This window comes from Gopherus evgoodei, chromosome 10 (genome assembly GCF_007399415.2).
Source record: "Gopherus evgoodei ecotype Sinaloan lineage chromosome 10, rGopEvg1_v1.p, whole genome shotgun sequence".
Classification (NCBI taxonomy): domain Eukaryota; kingdom Metazoa; phylum Chordata; order Testudines; family Testudinidae; genus Gopherus; species Gopherus evgoodei.
The window spans coordinates 15357337-15379871 of NC_044331.1; the positions used below are offsets into that span (position 1 = coordinate 15357337).

Below are 22535 nucleotides of genomic sequence, written 5' to 3' on the forward strand. Positions count from 1 at the left end.
AATTGAGCACCTCCTGGGGAAAGTTAATAGTGAATCAGAGTTTTCCTTTATTTACCCTCCTAAATGTTGTAAATGTATTGTGGGACTCAGCAGGGAAGCCAGGGAGATAGGATTTCCTAAGCATTCATTTAGCTGACTGTCTAAGAAATGTGCATATACAACACAGTTAGAAATAGACATGGGTGATCCTTCTTTCCTGAATCACTGAGCAAGATTTTGAGATAATGACTTGGTCTCTATACATGACCTGCATTGGCAACCGCAACACTTCAGGAGTAATTCAGTGCTGATGTTGTATCAAGTGTGAAGAGTGCAACTTGTTTCCCACTCATTCCCAGATATATTACACCTTGTTCTTAAATGTTTGAATAGTGAAAACGTTGATGGTGTCCATTGCAGGTGGCAGGGCGTTCTGCTCTCTGCTACTAGTTTCACTAGTGATTTGTTGGAAAATTAATGTTAGTGGTTGAGTGGGAGATGTGACTGTGCTGTTGGGGGCCAGAAGGACAGTCTAACCTAATTCTGCTCTCACTCACGCCACTGTGACTCTGGAGTAACTGTTAATGTCAATGGAGTTACATTGGTGTGAGATGCGTAAATGAGAGGAGAAGAAGGTGGCCCATTGTGCGGTGGGTACAGCCCATAGTCGTTTATATGGTGTTAATATGCATTCAAAAGGAAATCTGCTCCATGCAAATTGTGGGGTGTGAATCTCCACTCCCTGAAACTTAGCAGTATTAGTGGTTCAGGGTTGTGACTGGAATCTCATCCTGGCATCTCACTCCTCAGACAGTGGGAGCTTGTCAGCCTGGTAGATGGAATGTGATATCACTGTATCAGTTGCCCTTGACACCCTTCGTTAGTTTGGTGTAAGTCTGTATGTGGATATGCTTATTTTGGTATAAGATTGCCTTTGGGTTGATTGAATTAAGCTGGTAGTTATAGTTATGTCATATGGAAACAGGGATCTTATATTGAAATGAGAGTGTGCAGACAGGGACTTAAACTGAAATAACCCAGGGTGTGAATTAGAGCTGGTTAGTTATTTCGGTTCCATTTACTGTATAGACAGATGAAAAGAGAAGGGCTAAACCATGTGTTCTTGAGGTGCACAACATTCCTGCCAGTCAGGAGGGAGGGGCCAAGTCCTGCCAGTGTACCGAGCTGTGTATAAGAGAGACCATGACCACAACAGTAAGGGGTACTCCAGGACAAGAGTGAGATAACTTGGCTGAGGTGTATGATGAAATCTTCTGCTTTCCTGAGTCCTAAGCAACCCCTCTTTTTCTTGCTACCCTCACTCTAATAAAGTCTCTTTCTGTGCCTCCAACTTGCTGTCTGACGCAGGAGGCTGATGTGGGGAATGTCAGCCCCCATCAAGCTGTGGGCAACACATTGCAGTGACACAATATCACAGTAACCACTGCCACGTTTCATTCTTGGTTCAAAAAAGACTTTCTTGTCCCAGGAATCACGTCAAAAACGGTCTTGGCAGGAGCAACATCTGAGCAGCCCACTGCATAAAAGGCTTAGTCTCAGAATGGTTTGGAAGTCAGACAGAATGGAATAGTTTTCCTATTTTCTTTACAGCTGAGAACACAAAAAGTCACAGGAGCATATTTATTACGATACTTCTATTCCAAAACTTGCTTTATTTAAAAAAAAAGAAATAAAATTGTTTCTCCCCATCCTTCCCCTCCTTTTTTTCTTCCTCCCCTCCCATTTCCTGGAGCAGGGTGGGGTTTGAACAGAAAAGCTCTCAGTCCTGGACAAGAGCTTGTAGCATGGGGAGACAATGGGGAATTTGTTTGTGGAGGTGATGAGGGAGCACTCCGTATTCTCACTGAAACAAAAAGCCACTGACAGTTCTGAAGACTGAAGGAACCTGGGACATCCCATAGATATGTACATGAGAGATCAAAGACCTGACATCCTCCTCTGTCAAGAGGAGGTACATTTTCTTAATCCTCCTTAAGCCTTCATCCAAAGTTTTGCCATCATCATTAAGTCTTGAAAGCAGCTGAACTGTGAGAGTTAGTTGAAATAAACAAGATTAGATGGAAGCAGTTGGTGTTCCCTGGAGAAACTGAGGTACATTCCCTGGAGGGGAAAAAAGGGAGACTAAATCTTTGAGGAAAGAGAGTGCAAGGCTAAAGTATCACTGGTTTGGTTTCTTATTAGATGCCTCTTTATATCCAAATTTTAAGAACTATGTTCTCCTGGAAAATGCTGTTATGCCAAAGGCACAGGCTCCTGCCCATAAATGTTTTATTACCAGTCTGAAACCCTACTAAGATTCTCAGAAGTTTCCATATCTTAATGTGCCTGGGTCAAATCAAAGTATGGGAGCTGTGTGAAGTATAGTAGCGGTCAGGTGAGTTTGCTCTGATGTTTTGAGATGACATTTGTATTGTCATGAAGATGGTGTGTTGCAATGCTGTAACATCAAGATGTGTAATTGTGTCCATTTTGTCCCAGATTTCAAAAGCTGCAGATCTCTGAGTGGGTAACAGGCTCAGAAACAAGAAGGAGTGAAATGATTCCAAGAAAGAGGGCATTAAGGATGATTAAAGTAAACTTACTTACTGCAAGGGTGATTAATGTGGAGTGGACAACCAAAAGCAGAAGGAAAACTGCAAATGGATATAGATTCAAAAGCAAGCTAGAAAAAGACTGGAAAATGCATGCCAAAAAGCAAATACATTGGATAGACAGACTGAGTTCTAAATGGGCCACATCAGCCTGCCTTCCTGGGATGTTACTGTGTAAATACATTGTTGGATCTACAACTTTCCTTTCCTCTAAAATGCAATTTTTACTCTCATAAGGTTTTCTAGTTCTGTGAAAATCTGGGGTAGGGGGTAGAAAGAGAGAGGGCTTTAAAAAATCTGAAATGCTCAGATTTTTCAAATATGCACTTTTACTTGTAGTCCTCTTGTGACTGTTTGCATACAATCCCTGGTACATGAGCAGAAACCAGAGGTTGTACACATGTATAAGTCCATCTTTGAAAAAAATGGGCTTAATATAAAATGGCAATAAACCCAAGTGTCAATTGTTCTCCAGGGAGGAAATATCCTGTGCTATCCAATCCTTCTCAGTTCTGGATGGTTTGGAAACTCCAGGTCTTTTTATCAATTACCTCCAGATCTGGCTGAATTAGGAAATGTGGATACATAAATAAATCCAGTGTAAAATGCTAACCAAGCCTCATTCCATTCTCAGTTAATGCTTAGAAGAGGAAGAATGGCTGGAATTTTGGGTGACTGGTAAGTTGTTGTTCATCCAGACTGGTTGACCTAGCATGTGCTCCGAGACTCCATGTGGGTGGCAGTGATCCTGTATAACACCTCCTACCTCCTCCTAGCCCTCTTTTCCACAAAAGCCAGAAGAAATTGTCTTGCAAACTCCATCTTCCCAGTTTCAATGGATCTGCAGTCTTGCTAAGCACAAACACAGCCTTTAAAGCACTTTGGGGGCTGGAAGATGTTGTTTCCCTATAACACAAACTCTTCTGAGATGCTCAGTACAATCCTGACTCTCCATTTGTGGCACTGGCTGCCATCAGAAACAATTCTCACCCTTTGCTGGTGCTTGGTAGTTCCTGTCTTCTCAGTATAACCTATTCAGACACCCACCCCCCAAAGTACCCATTCTCAGAATCTCTCTGCCTAGGGGTAAGGTTTTCTACTGGAGGATAATGACACCCACAGGTAATTTGGGTTTGCCTCTAGTGACTAGTGTTAGTTACAAACTAATTTTCTAGCAGTACAGTACGGGAGCATTCAAACTGAGACATTTTTAGAACTTCTGTGTTGCATATTTTACTTCTTATGCATTCTGTGGTTGGCAGCTTAATTATATCTCTAACCCTATGCTAAAATTCAACTTTGTAACACTAACCTTAACTATAATCCTAACTACTAACATTAACCCTGTCTATGACCATCAGAGTGACTGACCCGAACCACAACTTTAACTGTAAACCCCACATTAGCCCATACCCTCAAATGATATTTTGTGTACTCAGAAGGGTAAGAGCCCAGGCAGACTCAGGCAGGGAGGAGCTTTGTAACAGCCCTGTAAAGAGGCTTCCAGTTTTCATTTAAAGCATTTTATTTTTGTTGTCAGTCTCTATCTCTTTTCTTTGTGAAAAGCCTTGAAAATGCAACTGATGCAGGGGAGAACTGCCCCAACCCCCCATCCCAGCCAGTGGCAATCCATTTCCTAACTGTCCACCCAACCTATGGCTAGACTCAGTCCCCATATGACCAGTCAGCACACAACCAGAGGCCACAGAGTCACTTTCCTGCTACAACTGAGGAGGGCCACCTAGTGGAGCCTTATTGAGGTCCTGGGGAGGGGCCATTCCCATCTTTCCTTAACCCCCTCCAGACTCCAGGGCTTTTGCACTTGAAACAGTCACAAAATTAATGGCCACCAAGTGCCTTCCTTTCCTTGAAAGCCCATGATGTATCCCAGCCATAGCAACCACACACCACTGCAAGTTTGCTCAGCATTGTCCTGACTTGACCGTCACACACTGAGGTCTTTAGACAAGGGCCTGTTGGTTACAGGAGCGCTCTCTAAAACAGAGATGTTCACCCACTGTCGAGTGCCAGGCACGCTGACATCCCTACAGAAACAAAGCAGAATCATAGAATAGTAGAATATAAAATCATCACTGCTAATGATAGCAAATTATCCAGGCAGCACAGAGCAGGGCTTTGTATGAGCTGCAGGATAAGATTTCCCTGCGGTAGTTAGAATAGTGCAAAATGGAGAACATGTTGCAAACATGACCGTGAGGAATAGGCTGGCAGACCATGCACTCCACACACTATCTTCACACATATTGTTTGAACTGCCACTGAGAGAAAGAATTCACTGTCTGTGGGATATGGGGCGTTTCTTTTTCATGAATAAACCAAACTTGGAAATGTTCCTGTCTTCCCTGCCCTTACAGTATGATGAAATAGCCCCCTGTGTGAAAGACCAGCACAAGGCAAAGTGTAGGGTGACCATATGCCCCATTTTGGCAGGGACAGTCCCATTTTTAAGCTCTGCCCCAGGCGTCCTGACTTTTTTGACAAAAATGGGCATTTGTCCCATTTGCTCTTCCCCAACTGATCAGTTGGAAAGAGCAAACGAACAAATGCCCAGTTTATCAAAAACGTAGAGGAACATTGGGAGGAGGGTCAGCAACATGAGGTGCTGGGCTGAGGACTCAGGAGTCAGCCCCAGCCCCAGCTGGCACTGGAATCAGCCCAAGCTACAGCTGCATGTGGCATGGATCTTGGGAGAAAGTCACCCCCAGCACCAGCTGGTGTAGAGGTTGGAAGTGGGGGGCGTGCCAGCCTCAGCCATGAGCAGCACAGGGCTCTGGTACTCAGCTCCAGCTGCAGGGTGGCACAGAGCTCAGGGGAGTGGGGGTCAGCCTCAGTCCCAGGCAGTGCTGAGCTTGGGTGGGAAGATCAGCCAAGGGTGGCACACAGCTCAGGCACACCACCTGCGGGTGACACGGGGTGCAGAGCTAGGGGAATGGGGGGTCATCCCCAGTACCAGGCAGTGCTGAGCTGAGGGGGAGGGGATCAGCCATGGGTGGCACACAGCTCAGGCACTCAGACCCTTGGAGCTTTGGGGCGGGGGTCATCCCCAGCTGCGGGTGGCAAGGGGTGCAGAGCTCAGGGGGATGAGGGGTCAGCACCAGTACTAAGCAGTGCTGAGCTGGGGGGGGTCAGCCATGGGTGGCAAACCTTGGAGCTTGTGGGGGGAGGTCAGCCCCAGCTACAGGTGGCGCAGAGCTCGGGGGGAGGGTCTTCCACAGGCAGCACAGAGCTTGGGGGGGTCAACCATGGTTGGAACAGGGCTCGAGTGCTCAGCCTCAGTTGCAGGTCGCACAGAGCTCAGAGCTGGAGGGGGTCAGCCCCAGCCATGGGAAGTTCGCAGCCTCGAGGCAGGGGGTCCGCCCCAGCCATGGATGGTGGGGGTGGCTCTGGTAAGTCCTGCAGGTGGGGCAGCGGGGTGGCTTGGGCTCAGGCAATCCCCGTCCATCCTGTTTTTACTTTAGGAAATATGGTCACCCTAGCAAAGCGGGACTCCAGGGGTGCATGGGGCTTGTGCTGGCTTTCCATACAGGAGTGAATTTCACCCATTCAGAATAATCAGACTCTGCAAATTCCAACCAGCGCTAGCATGAACCTGCTTTCCTGCTTCATGTCTCACTGACAATGAATGCTGCCAGAAACAACTTTTTTGCTACAACTTTTTAGTGCTTGGTGACAGTACCAGCCTATAATAGGTAAAAGCCCTGGAGGCCCATCATATTTGATTTCTCTGTTTCAGTGCTCTAAGATGCTTCAATTCCAGGTTTCTTCTGCAGAAAAACCCAGACAAAAGGATGCCTGTCTCTTTGCTAATCCAAGGCTATTATTTTAAATCGTTTTTAGCATAATGCTGGCGCTGCTGAAAGGTACGAGATTTGCTGACTCTGGAGAAGTGACAGCTTGTCTTTAAAGCTAGAACAGGTACAACGCAAGCTGCGACAGTACGAGTTTCCGAAAGGCTGACCCCACCAATGTGCCTTCTGCCTTGGAGGCCTCCCCCCCACACCACCTGGGGATGATAGGATAATTCCATCTCCTTGGCCCATCCAATCCTTGGCCTCTCTATTGATTCTGTCATCAAGACATCCAATAGTCCCCAAGGCTGCTTATTGTAATTTCATATTTCACATAATGTGCTCACCTATCACATTAGAAACTGAATTGAGCCCCTTCTCCATGCTCCCAATTCATTTAATGTACAGAGATCACCAGAGGGTAACAGCTGTATAGGGTTCACTTTGAGTTGGAAGGTGTCATTTCCAGTCTGAGGAAACATCACCCACATAGCTCTGATCAAGTTAGCACACTAAAAATAGAAGTACAACCATAGCGAGGGCTAGACACCTGAGTACAAGCCCGTCTGAGACACTCGGATGTCAAGCCCCTCCCATCATTCGCTGTGCCTCAGCTAGTCTCCATATCGAGTGCACTAACTTGATCGGAGCTAGTGCAGGTATGTTTCCTGGAGCTAGAATTTACACCTCCAGCTCTCAGTGTGACATAGCCTAAGTCACCGATGACCTGGGCCTTATTACAACTAGTGACCTATTGGTGAAAGGCTCCCTATTACATAAACAATCTCCTGAGTCATGCTGTCTCCAAGGATTTGTTCTTTCTAACAAACTGGGAATACATTGCCGACATTTGGCTTGATTTTTTTCCCAGTGCTAAAGTCCTTACCTAGAGACTAGAACTGAGTCTGTCTGCTTTTACGGCTTTGGGTCTAAAGTGGGACTCCAAGCCTCTCAGCGTACAAATAAATAAATAGCAGCCAGCACTGAACTTAAAATGTAACAGTGATGGGTACGTAACTTCAGCAGCCAGAGAGAAACTGGAGTGTTTCCCCATGATACAAATGAATATCTTACTCCCTGTCTCTTGCTGGTTAACTTTCTACTCAGCCTCTGCATTGCTGTTTGGCAGAAGGCCATGGGGTACTGTGCAGACTGAGCAATGGAAATCTGATTCTGGTTTGTTTTTTTTTTGTATTTATTTTACAGGGAGCTTTTGGTCATGAATGCTACAAGATAGTTAAAAAAATGTGTATGAAGTAGTTATTGTAAAATGACTTTTTGTACTGCCTAGAGCCAGACATAATAAATAATACAAGAGGAAAGATTGAGACGTCTCATACATATTTCAGTCCTACCCTGCAGCACCCACTGCTGTTCCAGTCCTAGACACTCATATGACTCTACTACTTCTCCCAGTGTTGTCTGGTAGCCCCTTCCCCACCCCACTCCCCCTGCACATCAGTCCTGTCCTCCAACAACCCAAGTATTCCAAATGTGGGCCCACACACATCTCTGCCAATGCACCTCAGCCCTGACCTTCAGCAGCCCCTGCTAGTTCAATGTTTAGCCTCTCTTAGTAGAGATTTCCAAAGGGTTTAATATTTGGTTATGGGATAAAGTACCAGGTTGTGACTTATCAACACATTTTATCTTTCGGCTTAAGTAGGATTTGAACCCAGTTCTTCAGAAGTGAAAGCCTTTTGGAGGGAGGGATAGCTCAGTGGTTTGAGCATTGGCCTGCTAACCCAGCATTGTGAGTTCAATCCTTGAAGGGGGCCACTTAGGGATCAGGGCAAAAATCAGTACTTGGTCCTGTTAGTGAAAGCAGGGGGCTGGACTCAATGACCTTTCAAGGTCCCTTCTAGTTCTAGGAGATAGGGATACTCCTTTATTAATGGCCTGACTTTATAAGATGTAATTTACATTTTCTCGAGTCCTGTGCCAAGCTTTCAAGTATGCTAGTTAATAAACTTTACTACTGAGCCAACAGACACGTACGCTGTCCTCATAATGTTCCTGACTGCAGTCAGAGGAACACTAGCTGGGATCCCTCTAGTTCTCAGAAGACAAACTGCCAGTATTTGGATAAGTGACCGCCAGGGAAAACCTAAATGATTCAGTACATGAGGTTCTTCCTTTTGGCTCGTTCTGAGTCAGTGCTGCAGTGCAGAGTTAGTGGGTGCTGTGCCATCTTGTGAATGAAACATAAAACACTAGTGGTTATTTAAAATCCCATGGCATTATACACAAGACTAAGGGCATTAACCTTGCTCTCTGGCCAAATTCCAGTTTGGGTGATTCCATTCTGCCTCCCTTCATTCCTTCTGCCATTTCTGGATACAGGACAGTCCTCCACTGTCTGTCTGAAACTGTTCTGAAGTGGTGAGTTCCCCTGACGAACGGGATCCCTACACAATGTATGTCATGTAGTTCTTACAATGAAGTTGCTAAAGAGGTGTGGAATCCATTTGTATTTAAAGAGGTAGACTATAAATGCAGGATTATTTGTCGTGTTGTGATCTTTAGCCTTTTCACCCTGAAGGGGCCAGACTTCTGCTAGAATAGTTGTACAAATTACATCCAAGCAGCTGGCCAAGGATTGGCTTAGTAGAGGAAGGATACTGGTAATGTGAAGATGCTTCTATTTTGGGTGTTCCAGGCAACGGTGTAGGGTTAGGTAGACAGGCATCTGACCCAGTGGTTGTTCCTGGAATAGACGTAAAACAAATGAGAAACTCCATGGCAAAATTGTCTTTCTGTCCAGAAGTGAAGATCACAAGAACGAGTGCGAGAATAGAATAATAATGCTACTGACATAATGGGTACCCTTGTTTGGAGCAAGATGCCTTGAGCCTCCCTCTATTAGACAAGGTATTGCCCTGAAATCTCTCTTTTGTTGCTGGTCGTATGTAAAAAAAACCCTGCTGGGGTGTGTTTAGGTACTAGGTTAATGGGCTTGTTCCCTCTTAAGAGTCCTTGAAGGGTATCATTCCCTTATATCATCCAGCAATAATTAACCCCTGCCTCCCTGTGTTGTTTGTTGCAGGTAAACTATGACCACTTTACTATTAGTGTTTGTGTGTTTGCGAGTCATCACTGCAGCCTCTCTGTGGAAGTTTCAGGTATGTACAGGCGGACCACTGTTCAGTGCAGTGGACCATACATGTAACAAGCCGACATGCCCCTCACACAGCAGACACGAGCAACTTAACAGGTCTACCTATGAGCTCACTAATTTCACCCCTCATTGCCAAGGGCCTCTCTCTGAGCTGCTGCAACACCATGACTACATGGTGCCATTGCTGTGCTTGGTAGGGTGGAAGATAGTCACAGCTTGTAACCTAGCGCCAAGTTCCCCAACCTGCCTTCAGTGTAATAGCATTATATTCCACCAGGGCTGTTACCACTGCTCAGGGGCTGCTTTAGGAACATCAATTACTTCAAATTATATTTACTAGAATATACCTAAATATATATTTCCAAATATTGTGGGTGCAGATTTACAAGCTAGATTGAGGCTACTTTGAAAATGTTGGTAGTTATGACTGATGTGTGTTATTGATTAATCCTCACTTTGTCTCTCTCCATACTGGGACTGGGCAGATCATGGTAATACACTGAGTGTCAGCATACCTGAACGGTCTCCCCTGCGTGTCGTCCTGGGAAACTCTCTGACCATCCCCTGCTACTTCATCAACTCATTGGATCATGTCACCACAGCCCCCTATACACCTCCTCTGACCCCAAGAATCAAATGGAGCAGACTCTCCAATGGGAAGGAAGTCGTCTTGTAGTGGCCACAGAGGGCAAGTTCGAATCAACACTGAACAAGGAGGTGATCTCTCTGCCCAACTACCCTGCCATCCCCACCGATGCCACCTTGGAAATCAGAGCGCTGAGGTCCAATGACACTGGGATCTATCGTTGCGAGGTGATGCACGGTATTGAGGACAGCCAGGATACGATAGAGGTCATAGTGAAAGGTGAGGCCATTATGTCAATGTTTCCTCTTGGTGATAGTGTTGATTTTACATTGGTTTGACTGGGGAGAAAGAGGGAGGAAGAAATCTGACCAGGTACAGTATGAAAAGAAGTAGAGGCATTTTACCCTTTCCATGAGCATATGGTATCACTCGCTGTCATAAAGGATGCCAGACTTGATAGATCATTGGTCTGATCTTGTATGTGAGCAGCAGCCAAACATAGACCATTGATTTATTCTAATGTGGGCAGGCTCTGGAATGCCATATTAAACAGCCCAACCATGTCACCCAGTGTTGTAAAAGCTGGCACCAGTCTGTTCTGATATGGGCAGGAGATGGAACACTGGATGAGATGGATGGGTGGTGTGATGTGGTGTAGCAGGAAACATATTGGACCTATGAGATGTTTGGCCTCACTTAGTATGTTAGGATGGGATATTTTCCAGATGGCCCGTTGGCCTGTTTTGGGAGAACCATTCTTATGTTCTTTCAAGAAATGTAAAAGTGGTTCAGTTAGCTAATATGTAGACAATATTACACACAATTAAATTTCCCCCAGTTAACATTGTTACTCTCATCAATAAAATTGTGAGTGAGAAGAAGAGGGGCCAAGAAAGAAAGTATGCAAGAGGTTTAAACCTTCTTGTGCCATGCTTAAGTATGCATACAGCCCCCTACTCCTTTTAAAGGTCACTCTATATGGAACAGTATGGCTTAAATGCATTTGCAATACATATACTCTTCAAAACACATTTGCTATAGTATAAAATGTGTGTACCATCAGGGCTAGGACCATGCCTTCCTGTGTGTTTGAACAATGCTTGGTGTACTGGAGCCTCAGTCCTGATTGGGGCCATTGGACATTACCGCATTCAAGTCTATAATAAATTAGTACAACTTTGTACTGATAACCCACAATTAGCCAATTTCCACAGACTGTTTTTACAATGCTGTGCAGTGTCATGCCAGCCACTTTAAATATCTTGAAAGTTTTGGATCCTTCTGACAGTGATGTATTTGTTGCATTCTGGGATATTGGTTTACGCTGAAGCTGTCAACATTAAAACATCAGATTTAGATGTAGCATTAGTGTGCTCCAGCGTCACAGGAGAAAAGAAACTGGACTGGACAGCAGGTCTATTCCTGTAGATTTTTCTGTTCACCAAAGGGAGTACATCTAATTCCCCTTAGATTGAAGACTGGCGGCCTTGGGATGGTGGAATATAGCATGGGGAAAAACAGAGTGTCTTCAGAGCACAGTAGACTACCCATGCAATATGAATGATCTGTGGCAAACACATGATTTTCTACATGAGATAGAATTCCTTTTCTCTGACTTACTAAGCCTTTTGAAAGGGAAACTGGTGAGGGGCTGGTTCTTCACTGACTGATATGTGTGTGTGTGTGTGTGTGTGTGTGTGCTGGTGGATGTGTTTTCCAGGAATCGTGTTCCATTACAGAGCCATCTCCACCAGGTACACTTTGGACTTTGAAAAGGCAAAGCAGGCATGTATCCAGAACAGTGCTGTCATTGCTACCCCTGAACAGCTGCAGGCTGCCTATGACGATGGGTTTGATCAGTGTGATGCCGGCTGGCTGCTGATCAGACTGTCAGGTAATCAGCTGAAAAAGGGGAAGCAAGGTTGCCAAGAGGGAAGAAAAGGAGGGCTATCCAGGCAACAAGGGGCTGGGAATGGGATACAGAGTCTTTCACATCTAGGTAATTGGTTTAAATCCCATCCCAGGTAAATAATGACTAGCACTTATCATCTGATAGTCATTTGTTGTGGAATGAGCTGGTGGATCTCAGTCCAATTCCTGGTAGATAGGTGTCCACATCACAAAACCACTCTCACAATTGGCCCCCTTGTTTGGCAGTCACAGCTGAGAAGCTAAGGACTGAATGGCCCAGAGACTTGAGAGTGGTGATTTAATCCCGGTCCCCATGCTCTCTACTTTTGCCCATGCGAACTGCTGAGATGATATGCCAAGCTCAACAGATGTGACTGTATTTTGCACATGTCACTTAGTCATCTAGCAGAGCTCAGAGGAGTCTGAAAACCAGCAACTCCCCGTTTATCAGTATCTTTGAGGGACACCTGAAGGATCTTCTCCCCTCACTTCCAGTGTCAGGAATGGAAGGGAGTAAGTCCGCTTCTCCCTTGTCTTCTGTCCAGGAAAAGTTCTGGGGGTTTGGCCTCCCTCCACTTCCTCCCCCTCCCCCCAGAATGTCAGATCCCAATTCTGATTCTCCACCACCTGTTCAGCTTGTCCTGATGCCTCCCGCACCACAGAGCCATGTGACACTTATCTTTCTAATGAAGCTTCTTTCTGCTCACTAGACATTTCCTGTGCATGCTCCCTCTCTCACTCTCAGGTACCCAATGCACCATCCTCGGGAGGGTTGCTATGGTGACAAGGACGAGTTTCCTGGAGTGAGGACCTATGGCATTCGGGAGACAGATGAAACATACGATGTTTATTGTTATGCAGAGGAAATGCAAGGTGATCTTGGGTTTCTCCTATGTAATTCTCTAGGGAATGAGCTGGCAGTATCATGAGCATCCTCACTGCAGACAAGGATAAAACAAGAGACAAGGGAGCTAGAAGTCAGAAACATTAGAGATTCAAAAGCCATGTGAGATCCCATCTAGTCCCACCCCTGCCAAGGCTGGATTATTCCCTAAAGCCATTTTTCTGGGCTTTGTCCACTCTGCTTTTAATTGATTAAAGCAATGGAGCTCCCATTATTTACATCAGGGACGATTCCACATTCTGGAAATGATTTTCACAGATGCTGACCGCCCATGGCTACAACTGAAGTCAATGGGAACAGTGGGGCCATTGAAAACCAGGCCTCAAAATTCCTTATCTTAATGTCATTGCATGACTCCAAGTAGAACGTACACCCCCTTGTTCCACCCTAGAAAATTCCTCTCCCTCTTTGAGGTTTGCACTTTCCTAACGTTTGTAGACAGCGATCATGTGTATGTCCCCACCCTGAGTTGTCACTCATCCAAGCTGTACTTATCTAGTGTTTTTAACCTTTCCTTCATCCTACCAGCCCATAGGGAAGAAAAGCGAAGAGAAGAGAGAGGTAGATGAAAGAGAATTAAACACTACAGTCAGTCCTTGAGTCAATGGTTGTGTGATTGCAGGTGATGTCTTCTATGCCACCTCCCCAGAGAAGTTCACCTTCCAGGAAGCTGCAGAGAAATGCCTGAGTCTCGGGACCCGTCTGGCCACCACGGGACAGCTGTACCTGGCATGGAAGGGTGGCATGGATGTGTGCAGTGCAGGATGGCTGGCAGACGGCAGCGTTCGGTATCCCATCTCCAAGGCACGTCCCAATTGTGGTGGAACCTGGTGGGTGTGCGGACAGTGTACCTCCATGTCAATCAGACGGGTACCCTCACCCCCATTCACGCTACGATGCAATCTGCTACACAGGTGAGTTGCACTGGTTTTATTGAATTAAGTACAGTGCCTCTGTCAGTACTCGTAAGCAGCAGATTCCAGGAGCTGGGTATGGTGCTTCCCAGTCAGAGCTGAATTATCGCACAACCATGGACATTAAAGATGAAAAACTCCTGTTAAGTCCCATCTTGTCCAATGCCTGATTGTTTGTCATGCTCTGTTTCCCAGTGTTGTGTCTGCTCCTGGTTTTGAGTTAAGAGACAGAACTTCCATAATTTCCCTTGGGAGACCATTCCAGTCTATTCTATTAAAAAATAATTAATTAATAATATGATGATGATGATGATGAATAAAAATAGTTAGAACCACAGGGATCACACTAAACTTCCCTCCAATTTTAGTACTTCCTTCAAATACTTGCAGATGGCTATGAGATCCCCTCTTAGTCATGGCAGTGCAAGATTAACTCAAATATTATGGTGATGGCCACCAACATAAGAATCAGATACATCACTTGTCATCTTTCCCCACTGATCATTTCTGTTGTCTGTCTCTGAATGCCTTTGACTCTGTTGCTAGCCCCACCTCAGAATTAAACACAGAAAAGCTTCTTACTGTTTCACTTAAACAAGAAAAGCAGATGTAAATTTATAGACATCCAGTACCCAGCAGGCCAGTGCCCCTCCTTTCTTGTCCAAGCAGAGAAAGAAGAGTTCGGAGGGTATGTTAGCATTGCAGTACAACTGAGTGTTCTCAATGGGAGGTGAGTGTGATATGCCTCTATCCACTTCAGATTGTCAAACACCTTCCAAGTTTGATGGCCCTCCAGGAACCAGGCAGCAGAGATCAAGTGCTTGCATATTAAGTAATTTAATATTATAGATAGGAGAACAGAAAGAAGACAGTAGGTCAGCTGCTGAGCAGCAGTGCTTTGATAGTGCCTATGGTAGGGGTCCGTGTGCAAGGACTCCATTTTGCATTTCCTTGGTCCTGGTGTAGCCATTGTGCAAGGCTGGCCGACCTGCACTAATATTGGAGGGTTGCCTAGGCTGCAAATTTTCATAAGGGGCCCAACTTGCAGCTAAGCATCTGCTCGCCATGCCCCTGTCCTGCTGTGCCAATTGCCAGCAGCAGGCAAGGAGGGTTGTGTGTGTCTACACCAGGTGTTGGAGGTTCAAATTTAAAATGAGTGGGGTTATCTTCCCAGGGCCAGTGAAGCCCACTTTAGGATCAGATTATGCCAGCCATATAGCACAAAGTGGCCTGACCACACCAGCAAATCAGTCCCAACATGTCAGTGCCCGCAGTCTCTCTCAGGTGCTACTTCTTAAACCACCTAATATGACAGGTAAGTTTTTGAGCTTTGATGCCTGATTCTTGGAAGTCTCTCGGATCTGTGAGGTACTGGCGACCATGAACTAGCCGGGTAAAGAAAATGGAATTTGAAATAAACCAGCTGGGGAGGCAAAGCAGCATTAGGGTGGAGGTCTGATCGATTTGTTCTGCAGTGTTCAAGCCTGTGTTCCCAGCTTCCCACGTGCACTGCTCCCCAGCTCAGTCCTGCCTCGAAATAGGACAGGGACAGCACCCCCTTTCCTCTCCCCATTTTGAGCTTTGTATTTTAAGTTCCCTGCTGCTGGCACAAGAGATCACGCAAAACTAGATGAGTGTGTGTGCTAGCGGATTAGAGTCAGGAGTATAAGGTGGGGGTTGGGGGAGAAGGGAGCTCTGACTCCCTAACTCATATGAAAGCTATAGAACATATGGGAAGAAAAACAAGAGACTCCTCTTTTAATTCAATTAAATTCCACTGTAGAGTGTTTTAGAGAGACGAGGAGTAGCGGGAGGGGAAATGGTCAATACTTTACTTTTTAAAAGGTTGAGTTTAACCCTCCAAACAGGGGCACCCAGTACCCAGCAGGCCAGTGCCCCACAGGCTCGCTGAGTCCATTTGCAAGATGGAATAGCTCCTAGAGTATCCACATGCTGTCACTCATCGTGGCACCTACTCACATGGTCTATATCTCCCAACACACGTCTTGTGCAATAGCATCTCCTCTCAGAACACCTGTACAACTACCTCATTATCTACCCTAGTTCAGATCACATCACCCGCCCCATCTCCCATCACACCACCTATCGCCTACCCAGGTTCCCATCACAGCCCCCCCAACCATCCGATCGCCCTCCCCGTCTCCATTCAGAGCATCCGCACACCCAGCCCCTTTCTTGAGTGTCCATTCATTGATTTGTTTCCAAAGCCTGTGTCCCTTGGAGACACCAATAAAGGAAACGTGCCTCTTGTTGTAGATGAAGACTTTTTAGTCCCTGAGAACTTCACCATCCAGACCGTCACCCAGACCGAAGTGGAGATACCTCTTCCATACAATGTCACAGAGGAGGAAGCCCGAGGCAGCATTGCAACTCTTGAGCCAATCGACTTCACACCCACTGCCTCAGAGCTAGAGGAAGAGTCCACAGTGACTCCAGATCTCTTTGCCACTGGTATCACTGCTGAGACAGCTTTCCCGGAGGCAGAGAATGTGACTGAAGAGGGAGTCACAGCTGTATGGATGACTCCTGCAGAGGTCACCACCTCGCTCCTGGACACACTTTTCACCAGTTTGGCACCGGAGGTGAGCTCAGCGAAGGAGGACTTGGAGGTGACTGCCACACCAGAACTAGAGTCTGCCTCAGTGGAAGAGATGATTGTGCAGGTGACAGCCGCTCCTGCGAGCGGTCTCGTTCCCGAGCAGCCCATTTCTCCCACTGGTAAGTCATAGGGACAACAAGAAACCTCACAATCCATTTCCTCCAGGGCCAGCCACACTGCTGCTTCAGCTGACAAAACTGGAAAACTGTCTATCTACCAATGGATTTGGCTCTACTGGGGAAAGTGTTGTTTGGGCAACCCCCGCCTTTCCCCTGCCCCTAGAAGTTCATGCAGGAATAGCTATCTGCTTACTGCCAGCAGCTCTCCTTCTGTGCATGGCACAGGAATGGGCAGGGGAGCCTGGAGGGCATCTTCTGAGGTTGTAGAATGACCTCCTCTGTCTGAGGATGAAAGCTGCATTGGCCAACACCAGATTCCAATGTTCTGTGAGCACCCCTCTGCAGCTGAAGGGGAGGTCACTGTATTGTGATCATTGAGGGGAGGAATGGGAGACCCCAAGATAACCCCTCCTTTTATAGCCTCTTTAATAACTGCAGAGACCAGTAAACAAGGGATTTGGCTCAATGTGGCTCCAGAAGGTACTGCTCCTACCAGGTTGGTTTTGAAGGCCCTTCCTGAATATCCATCCAGAGTCCCTGGGGGTCTCCATGTCCATATGTCACTGCTCTCTCCCTTTCCCCACCAGGCGTCGTGTTTCATTACCGACCAGCACCAGCAGGTATTCCCTCACCTTCACCAAAGCCCAGCAGGCCTGCTTGGATAACAACGCTGTCATTGCCACACCCGAACAACTGCAGGCCGCTTACCAGACTGGCTTTCATCAATGTGACGCTGGCTGGCTGCGGGATCAGACTGTCAGGTAAGGGGAGGCCAGGTCAGGTCAAGATTACCTGAAAGAAACATTCAGCCATCAAATGGAGTCACTTGGATTACAGCCAATTTGCCGCACAGCCCCACATGGACGCAGGAACCAGTGACAGCACAGTAGCACCTGACCGGATAAAACACAGTTCAGACTATAGCGTAATGTGCTGCTGAATTGTGAACACGTTCCCCACATGTGCCACATTTTCCTATCTTGCGTGTCAATGACATATTTCTAAATTATACTGATGAAAAGGCCAATACAAGAGTTAGGTATTACCACCATTATTATTATGATTAAGGACATTGGGCACCTCTAAATGCTAAGTATTGTCATTATTCAATGGAGAGCTTATGTCCCTTCCACAGGAACACCCACCGACAGTCTTCAATCACAGGGTATGCAGGACCCTCACTGGGGAGGCCCCTTTCTTTCTGTTTTGACAGATACCCCATTGTGACCCCACGGACTCAATGTGTAGGAGACAAGGACAGCTCCCAGGCGTGCGGACGTATGGCATGCGCCCAGCTTCTGAGATGTATGATGTGTACTGCTACATTGACCGACTGAAGGGTATGTTCTCCACATGTCTGTGAGCACGGCTGTTATGGAGTGTGTGCGTGATTGTGTGTGTGCAATGTACAGCGGAGGGGCAGAAATATCCATAGTTCTATGTGCCACTGACTCTCACTTGATTTTTATCTCCAGGTGAAGTGTTCTTTGCAACCCAAGCAGATCAGTTCACCCTCCTAGAAGCCCAAGAATACTGTGAGAGCCAGAATGCCACCCTGGCCTCTGTTGGGCAACTCCATGCCGCTGGAAGCAGGGCCTGGATAGATGCCGTGCTGGCTGGCTTGCTGATGGCAGCATCCGATATCCCATTGTGACCCCACGTCCTGCTTGTGGGGAGACAAACCTGGTGTGAGAACCATCTACTTGCACCCCAACCAGACGGGATTCCCTGACCCACTGTCAAGGCACCACGCCTTCTGTTTCAGAGGTACTGACCCACTCTTCAGAGCCATCTACCATAGCACATACTGCTGATAGCACAGGGAAAATTCTGCATTCTGTGGGGAAAGGATTTCAAGAGGGAGATGATTACACAAGGGTTCCACTGTATGTTTACCAAAAGGAGCTGTTCCTTCCAAGGACACACAGGGACACCACATGACTTATTCTTTTGCATTCATTTTACTCTCACAGAATCAGAAAACCTGAGATGGAAACAAGGTATGAAGTCTCCTCTTCCCCTACTTTCTCCAGTCTAATTTAGTCTGTTTATCTCCTATTAAGAGAAATGCCATGTAAATAGACCATTCTATGTTGCTTTTCACCTTGGTATCGGGATAGTTAATGAAGCATCATCAGGTTTCTGAGAGAGCCAATTCTGCCTTAGAAATTCTCTTCAATATCTTTCTGTTCCAGCCCTGCCATCTATGGACAAGGATGAATTTGTTGAGGAGCAGATAGTAACCCAGGTGATCCCTGGCTTGGAAGAAGTACCCTCTGGGGAGGAGCCAACTGTGGAAACGGAGTTTGCCACTGAACCTGAAAATCAGACAGCGTGGGGAACAGAAGTCTTTCCAACTGACATTTCCTTGCTATCAGGTGGGTCGGGCTGTTCTCTGAACCCAGAAGGGCACTAGACTGGCAGAGGAAACGTTTAGGGCAAGGGCAATCCAGAAACAAAAATTCTGTGCCCTTACCAAGGAGAATCCCTGTCTGAATCCAGCTGGGAAGTAGCCCGATGAGGGAGGAAGCTTTGAACTGCAGCTCTCTCTTCAAAGAGAGTTGGTTCTCTGGCTCAGTAACCCAGATTCACCTCACATGCCCCTTTTAGCCAAGCAGAGCTCTGAGGCCTAGAGCTCAAGCCATCACACCCCCTGATCACACTGAGTGAAACATGGTATTCCTCATGGACACTACATTATCCACAGGCAGCCCAGGGCAAATGGGGATTAATGTAAATGGAGAAAGGCTATTCTGTGACAAGAAGTGTGGGCTCTGAGTTACTTAGAGCAAATAACACCTGGGACTCCCAGCTGTTCCAGCTCTGCTTGTGACAAGCTTTTTGGTAAGGGGGCCCGGAGAGGTCAGATGACCCAATGTATGAGGCATCTTTGGTTTTTTTTAAGCTGTTAGCAAAATCCAGGTAGTTCATTATGGCCCAAATTTTCGAAACTGCACGTACAGAATATGTGCAAACAGTTACCACAAATGCAGGTGTCAATTTTGTACATGCCTTTTCACTCACACAGGTCTGGAAAACTGAGCTCAGACATTTTTTTGTTTTTTAAAACAGATAATTCAGTGCTTCTTTTTAAAATAAAATAGTTAAAGTCAGCATATTGGACTCATTAGCCAACCCTACACTAACAAACTAGTGCCAACAGTCCCGCATTCCTGAGCTATCCTCCAAAAATGCATCAATGTGCATGTAAAGAGGGAAAATCAGTCAGGAAACAGATTTCAATTTCTGGCTTTCAAGGGGAGGTGCCACTTTACTGGAAGCAACACTGAGACAAAAACTGCAGGATAGGTTTGGATTTTTTCTTCTTCTATGTATTATCAGCAGAAACAGCAGCAGTTTCCATCCACTAATGGTTGCTGGAATGCTGGCTTTGTTCTGATGATTATCCTTTGGGAATTTGTGTTGCAATTGTACTGTCACAGGAGGTGATAAATTGAACTACTTTTCCAGAGTTATTTGAGATAATCCTCATTAACAGGGTTTAGGGGAGGGAGAGCGATCTGGAAAGTGTATAGGATTTGCTGCCCTCATCCTCAGAGTCTGTCACTATTTTATTTGATGTCCATTTTTATGCACAGTCAAACAGGAAATTTTCAATAGCTCCTTGAAACTGATTTGTTAAATCTTTCTTCCTCACTCGCTCTCTCCCCCCACTTCCCCTGCTTCTTTTCCAGTGAGTCCATCAGCTTTCCCCCCTGTTGCTGCAATACCAGATGAGCCCAGTGGAGACTTCTCTCAGTGGAGTGCCTTCAGGGGAGATATCTGCATCTGGAGTACTTGAAACCAGTGGTCAACCATCAGCTTCTGGGTGGATACCTGGAGAATTAGCTTCTGGAACATTTGAACCTAGTGGAGAGCCCTCAGGGATCGAAGAAAGCGGAGTGCCATCTGTAGACCTGGATTTCAGTGGATTTCCTTCTGGACTGCCATCAGGGGATGAAAGTGGGCTGCCCTCAGGCATTATTGAAGGCAGTGGGTTACCTTCTGGCGAGGAAGACTTATATCTGCTTCTGGAATCCCAGACCTTAGTGGGGTACCATCTGGACTGCAAGAAATCAGTGGAATTCCAGAAATCAGTGGGCTGCCTTCTGGAGAAGTCTCTGGTGTTGAGCTTACTAGTGGCCTGCCATCTGGAGAGTATGATGAGGTGGACTCCCATCTGGTTTTCCAACTGTCTCTCTTGTGGATACTACTTTGGTGGAAGTTGTAACAACAGTAGCAGAAAGTCAACTAGAAGGAAAAGGAACAATTGGGGTCAGTGGAGAAGGAGGCCTATCGGGGTTACCCTCTGCTGAATGGGACATTAGTGGAAAAGTCAGTGGGTTGCCCTCAGGAGTTGATATCAGTGGAGCACCATCCGGGATACCCGAAATCAGTGGAGCACCGTCTGGGATACCTGATATTAGTGGGTTACCCTCAGGAATTGATTTCAGTGGCGCACCATCCGGGATACCTGATATCAGTGGAGCACCATCTGGGATACCTGATATCAGCGGCTTTCCCTCAGGAATTGATTTCAGTGGAGAACCATCTGGGATACCTGACATAAGTGGCCTTGTAGACCTAAGTGGCCTTGTTTCTGTTGTTGATAGAAGTGGAGAGCCCTCAGGCATTACCTTTTTAAATATCAGTTTGGTTGAAGTGACAACCCCGTCAGTTACGGAAGCCGAAGCAAAAAAGTTTTTGGAAATCAGTGGATTGCCCTCTGGGGATGAAGATATATCAGGCACAGTGTCTGGAATTTTAGATGTTAGTGGTCAGCCTTCTGGGCAAATAGACTTCAGTGGAGGGGTTTCTGGAGCTCCTGAAATGAGTGGATTTCCAAGTGGAGTAATTGACATCAGCGGAGATACTTCTGGTGTTGAAGTTGTTAGTGGCCTGCCATCTGGAGTTTATGATTATAGTGGACTCCCGTCTGGCTTTCCCACTATCTCTCTTGTGGATACAACTTTAGTGGAAGTTGTAACACAGACATCTGTTGCACAAGAGGTAGGAGAAGGGCCATCTGGGATATTAGAAATTAGTGGACTTCCTTCAGGGGAAAGAGAAACATCTGGAGAAGTGTCTGGAGTTATGGATATTAATGGGTTACCATCAGGGACAATAGACATCAGTGGAGAGACATCAGGCATTTCATATTTTAGTGGAGAAATTTCTGGACTCACAGACTTAAGTGGAGAGTCCTTAGCAGTGACTGGAGTTAGTGGAGAGGCCTCCGGACTTCCAGAAGTCACCTTGGTCACTTCTGATTTGGTGGAAGTTGTGACAAAACCAACAGTTTCACAGGAGCTAGGTGGAGAAACAGCTGTGACACTCCCCCATATTTTTGAGTCAAGTGGAGATGGGGAAATTGGTAGAGAGGCCTCTGCATTTCCTGAAATTAATGTAGAAACATCTGGATTTCATGAAATTAGCATAGAAACATCTACAGCTCCTGAAACTAATGGTGAAACATCTGCATTGCCTGAAATTACCATAGAAATTTCTACAGTTCATGAAACCAGTGGTGAAACATCTGCAATATCTGAAATTAGCATAGAGACTTCTACAGTACATAAAACCAGTGACAAAATATCTGCATTGCCAGAAATTAGCATAGAAACTTCTACAGTTTACAAAACCAGCAGTGAAACATCTGTATTGCCTGAAGTTAACTTAGAAACATCTGGCATAGTTGTGGTCAGTGGTGAAACTTCTGGAGCACCAGAAGAAAGGAGGGAAGATTTTTCAGGAACGCTCGTAACCCCACTCCCATTTGTTTCAGGGGAAACCTCTGCACCAGAAGTTGTAATAAGTACCAGTATGCCAGACATTGAATTAACACAAGAGCCCATGGGTCCTGAAGAGCCTGGCTTGAAATACAGTCCTCTGCTCCCATGGTATCAGAACAAGAGACCAAAATAGCTATTGTTCAAGAAACTTTAGAGATATCACCCACTGCC

The 22535-nt window shown here is 46.1% G+C and overlaps 1 protein-coding gene across 1 annotated transcript in view; it reads left to right on the top strand.

Annotated features, from left to right (window-relative positions):
* The window catches only part of ACAN (aggrecan), a 70233-nt gene that overhangs the window by 23945 nt on the left and 23753 nt on the right, over positions 1-22535 (top strand). Inside the window, 24 exon segments of the mRNA XM_030579019.1 lie at positions 9447-9502; positions 9505-9522; positions 10004-10189; positions 10192-10383; positions 11825-11977; positions 11980-11998; positions 12761-12888; positions 13542-13739; positions 13742-13783; positions 13786-13833; positions 16111-16572; positions 17160-17180; positions 17183-17333; positions 17786-17832; positions 17835-17912; positions 18048-18152; positions 18155-18241; positions 18244-18339; positions 18768-18950; positions 20268-20316; positions 20318-20592; positions 20595-20738; positions 20741-22441; positions 22444-22535. Of these exon segments, the coding sequence (XP_030434879.1) occupies positions 9454-9502; positions 9505-9522; positions 10004-10189; positions 10192-10383; positions 11825-11977; positions 11980-11998; positions 12761-12888; positions 13542-13739; positions 13742-13783; positions 13786-13833; positions 16111-16572; positions 17160-17180; positions 17183-17333; positions 17786-17832; positions 17835-17912; positions 18048-18152; positions 18155-18241; positions 18244-18339; positions 18768-18950; positions 20268-20316; positions 20318-20592; positions 20595-20738; positions 20741-22441; positions 22444-22535 (4524 nt within the window). The 5' untranslated portion in view covers positions 9447-9453.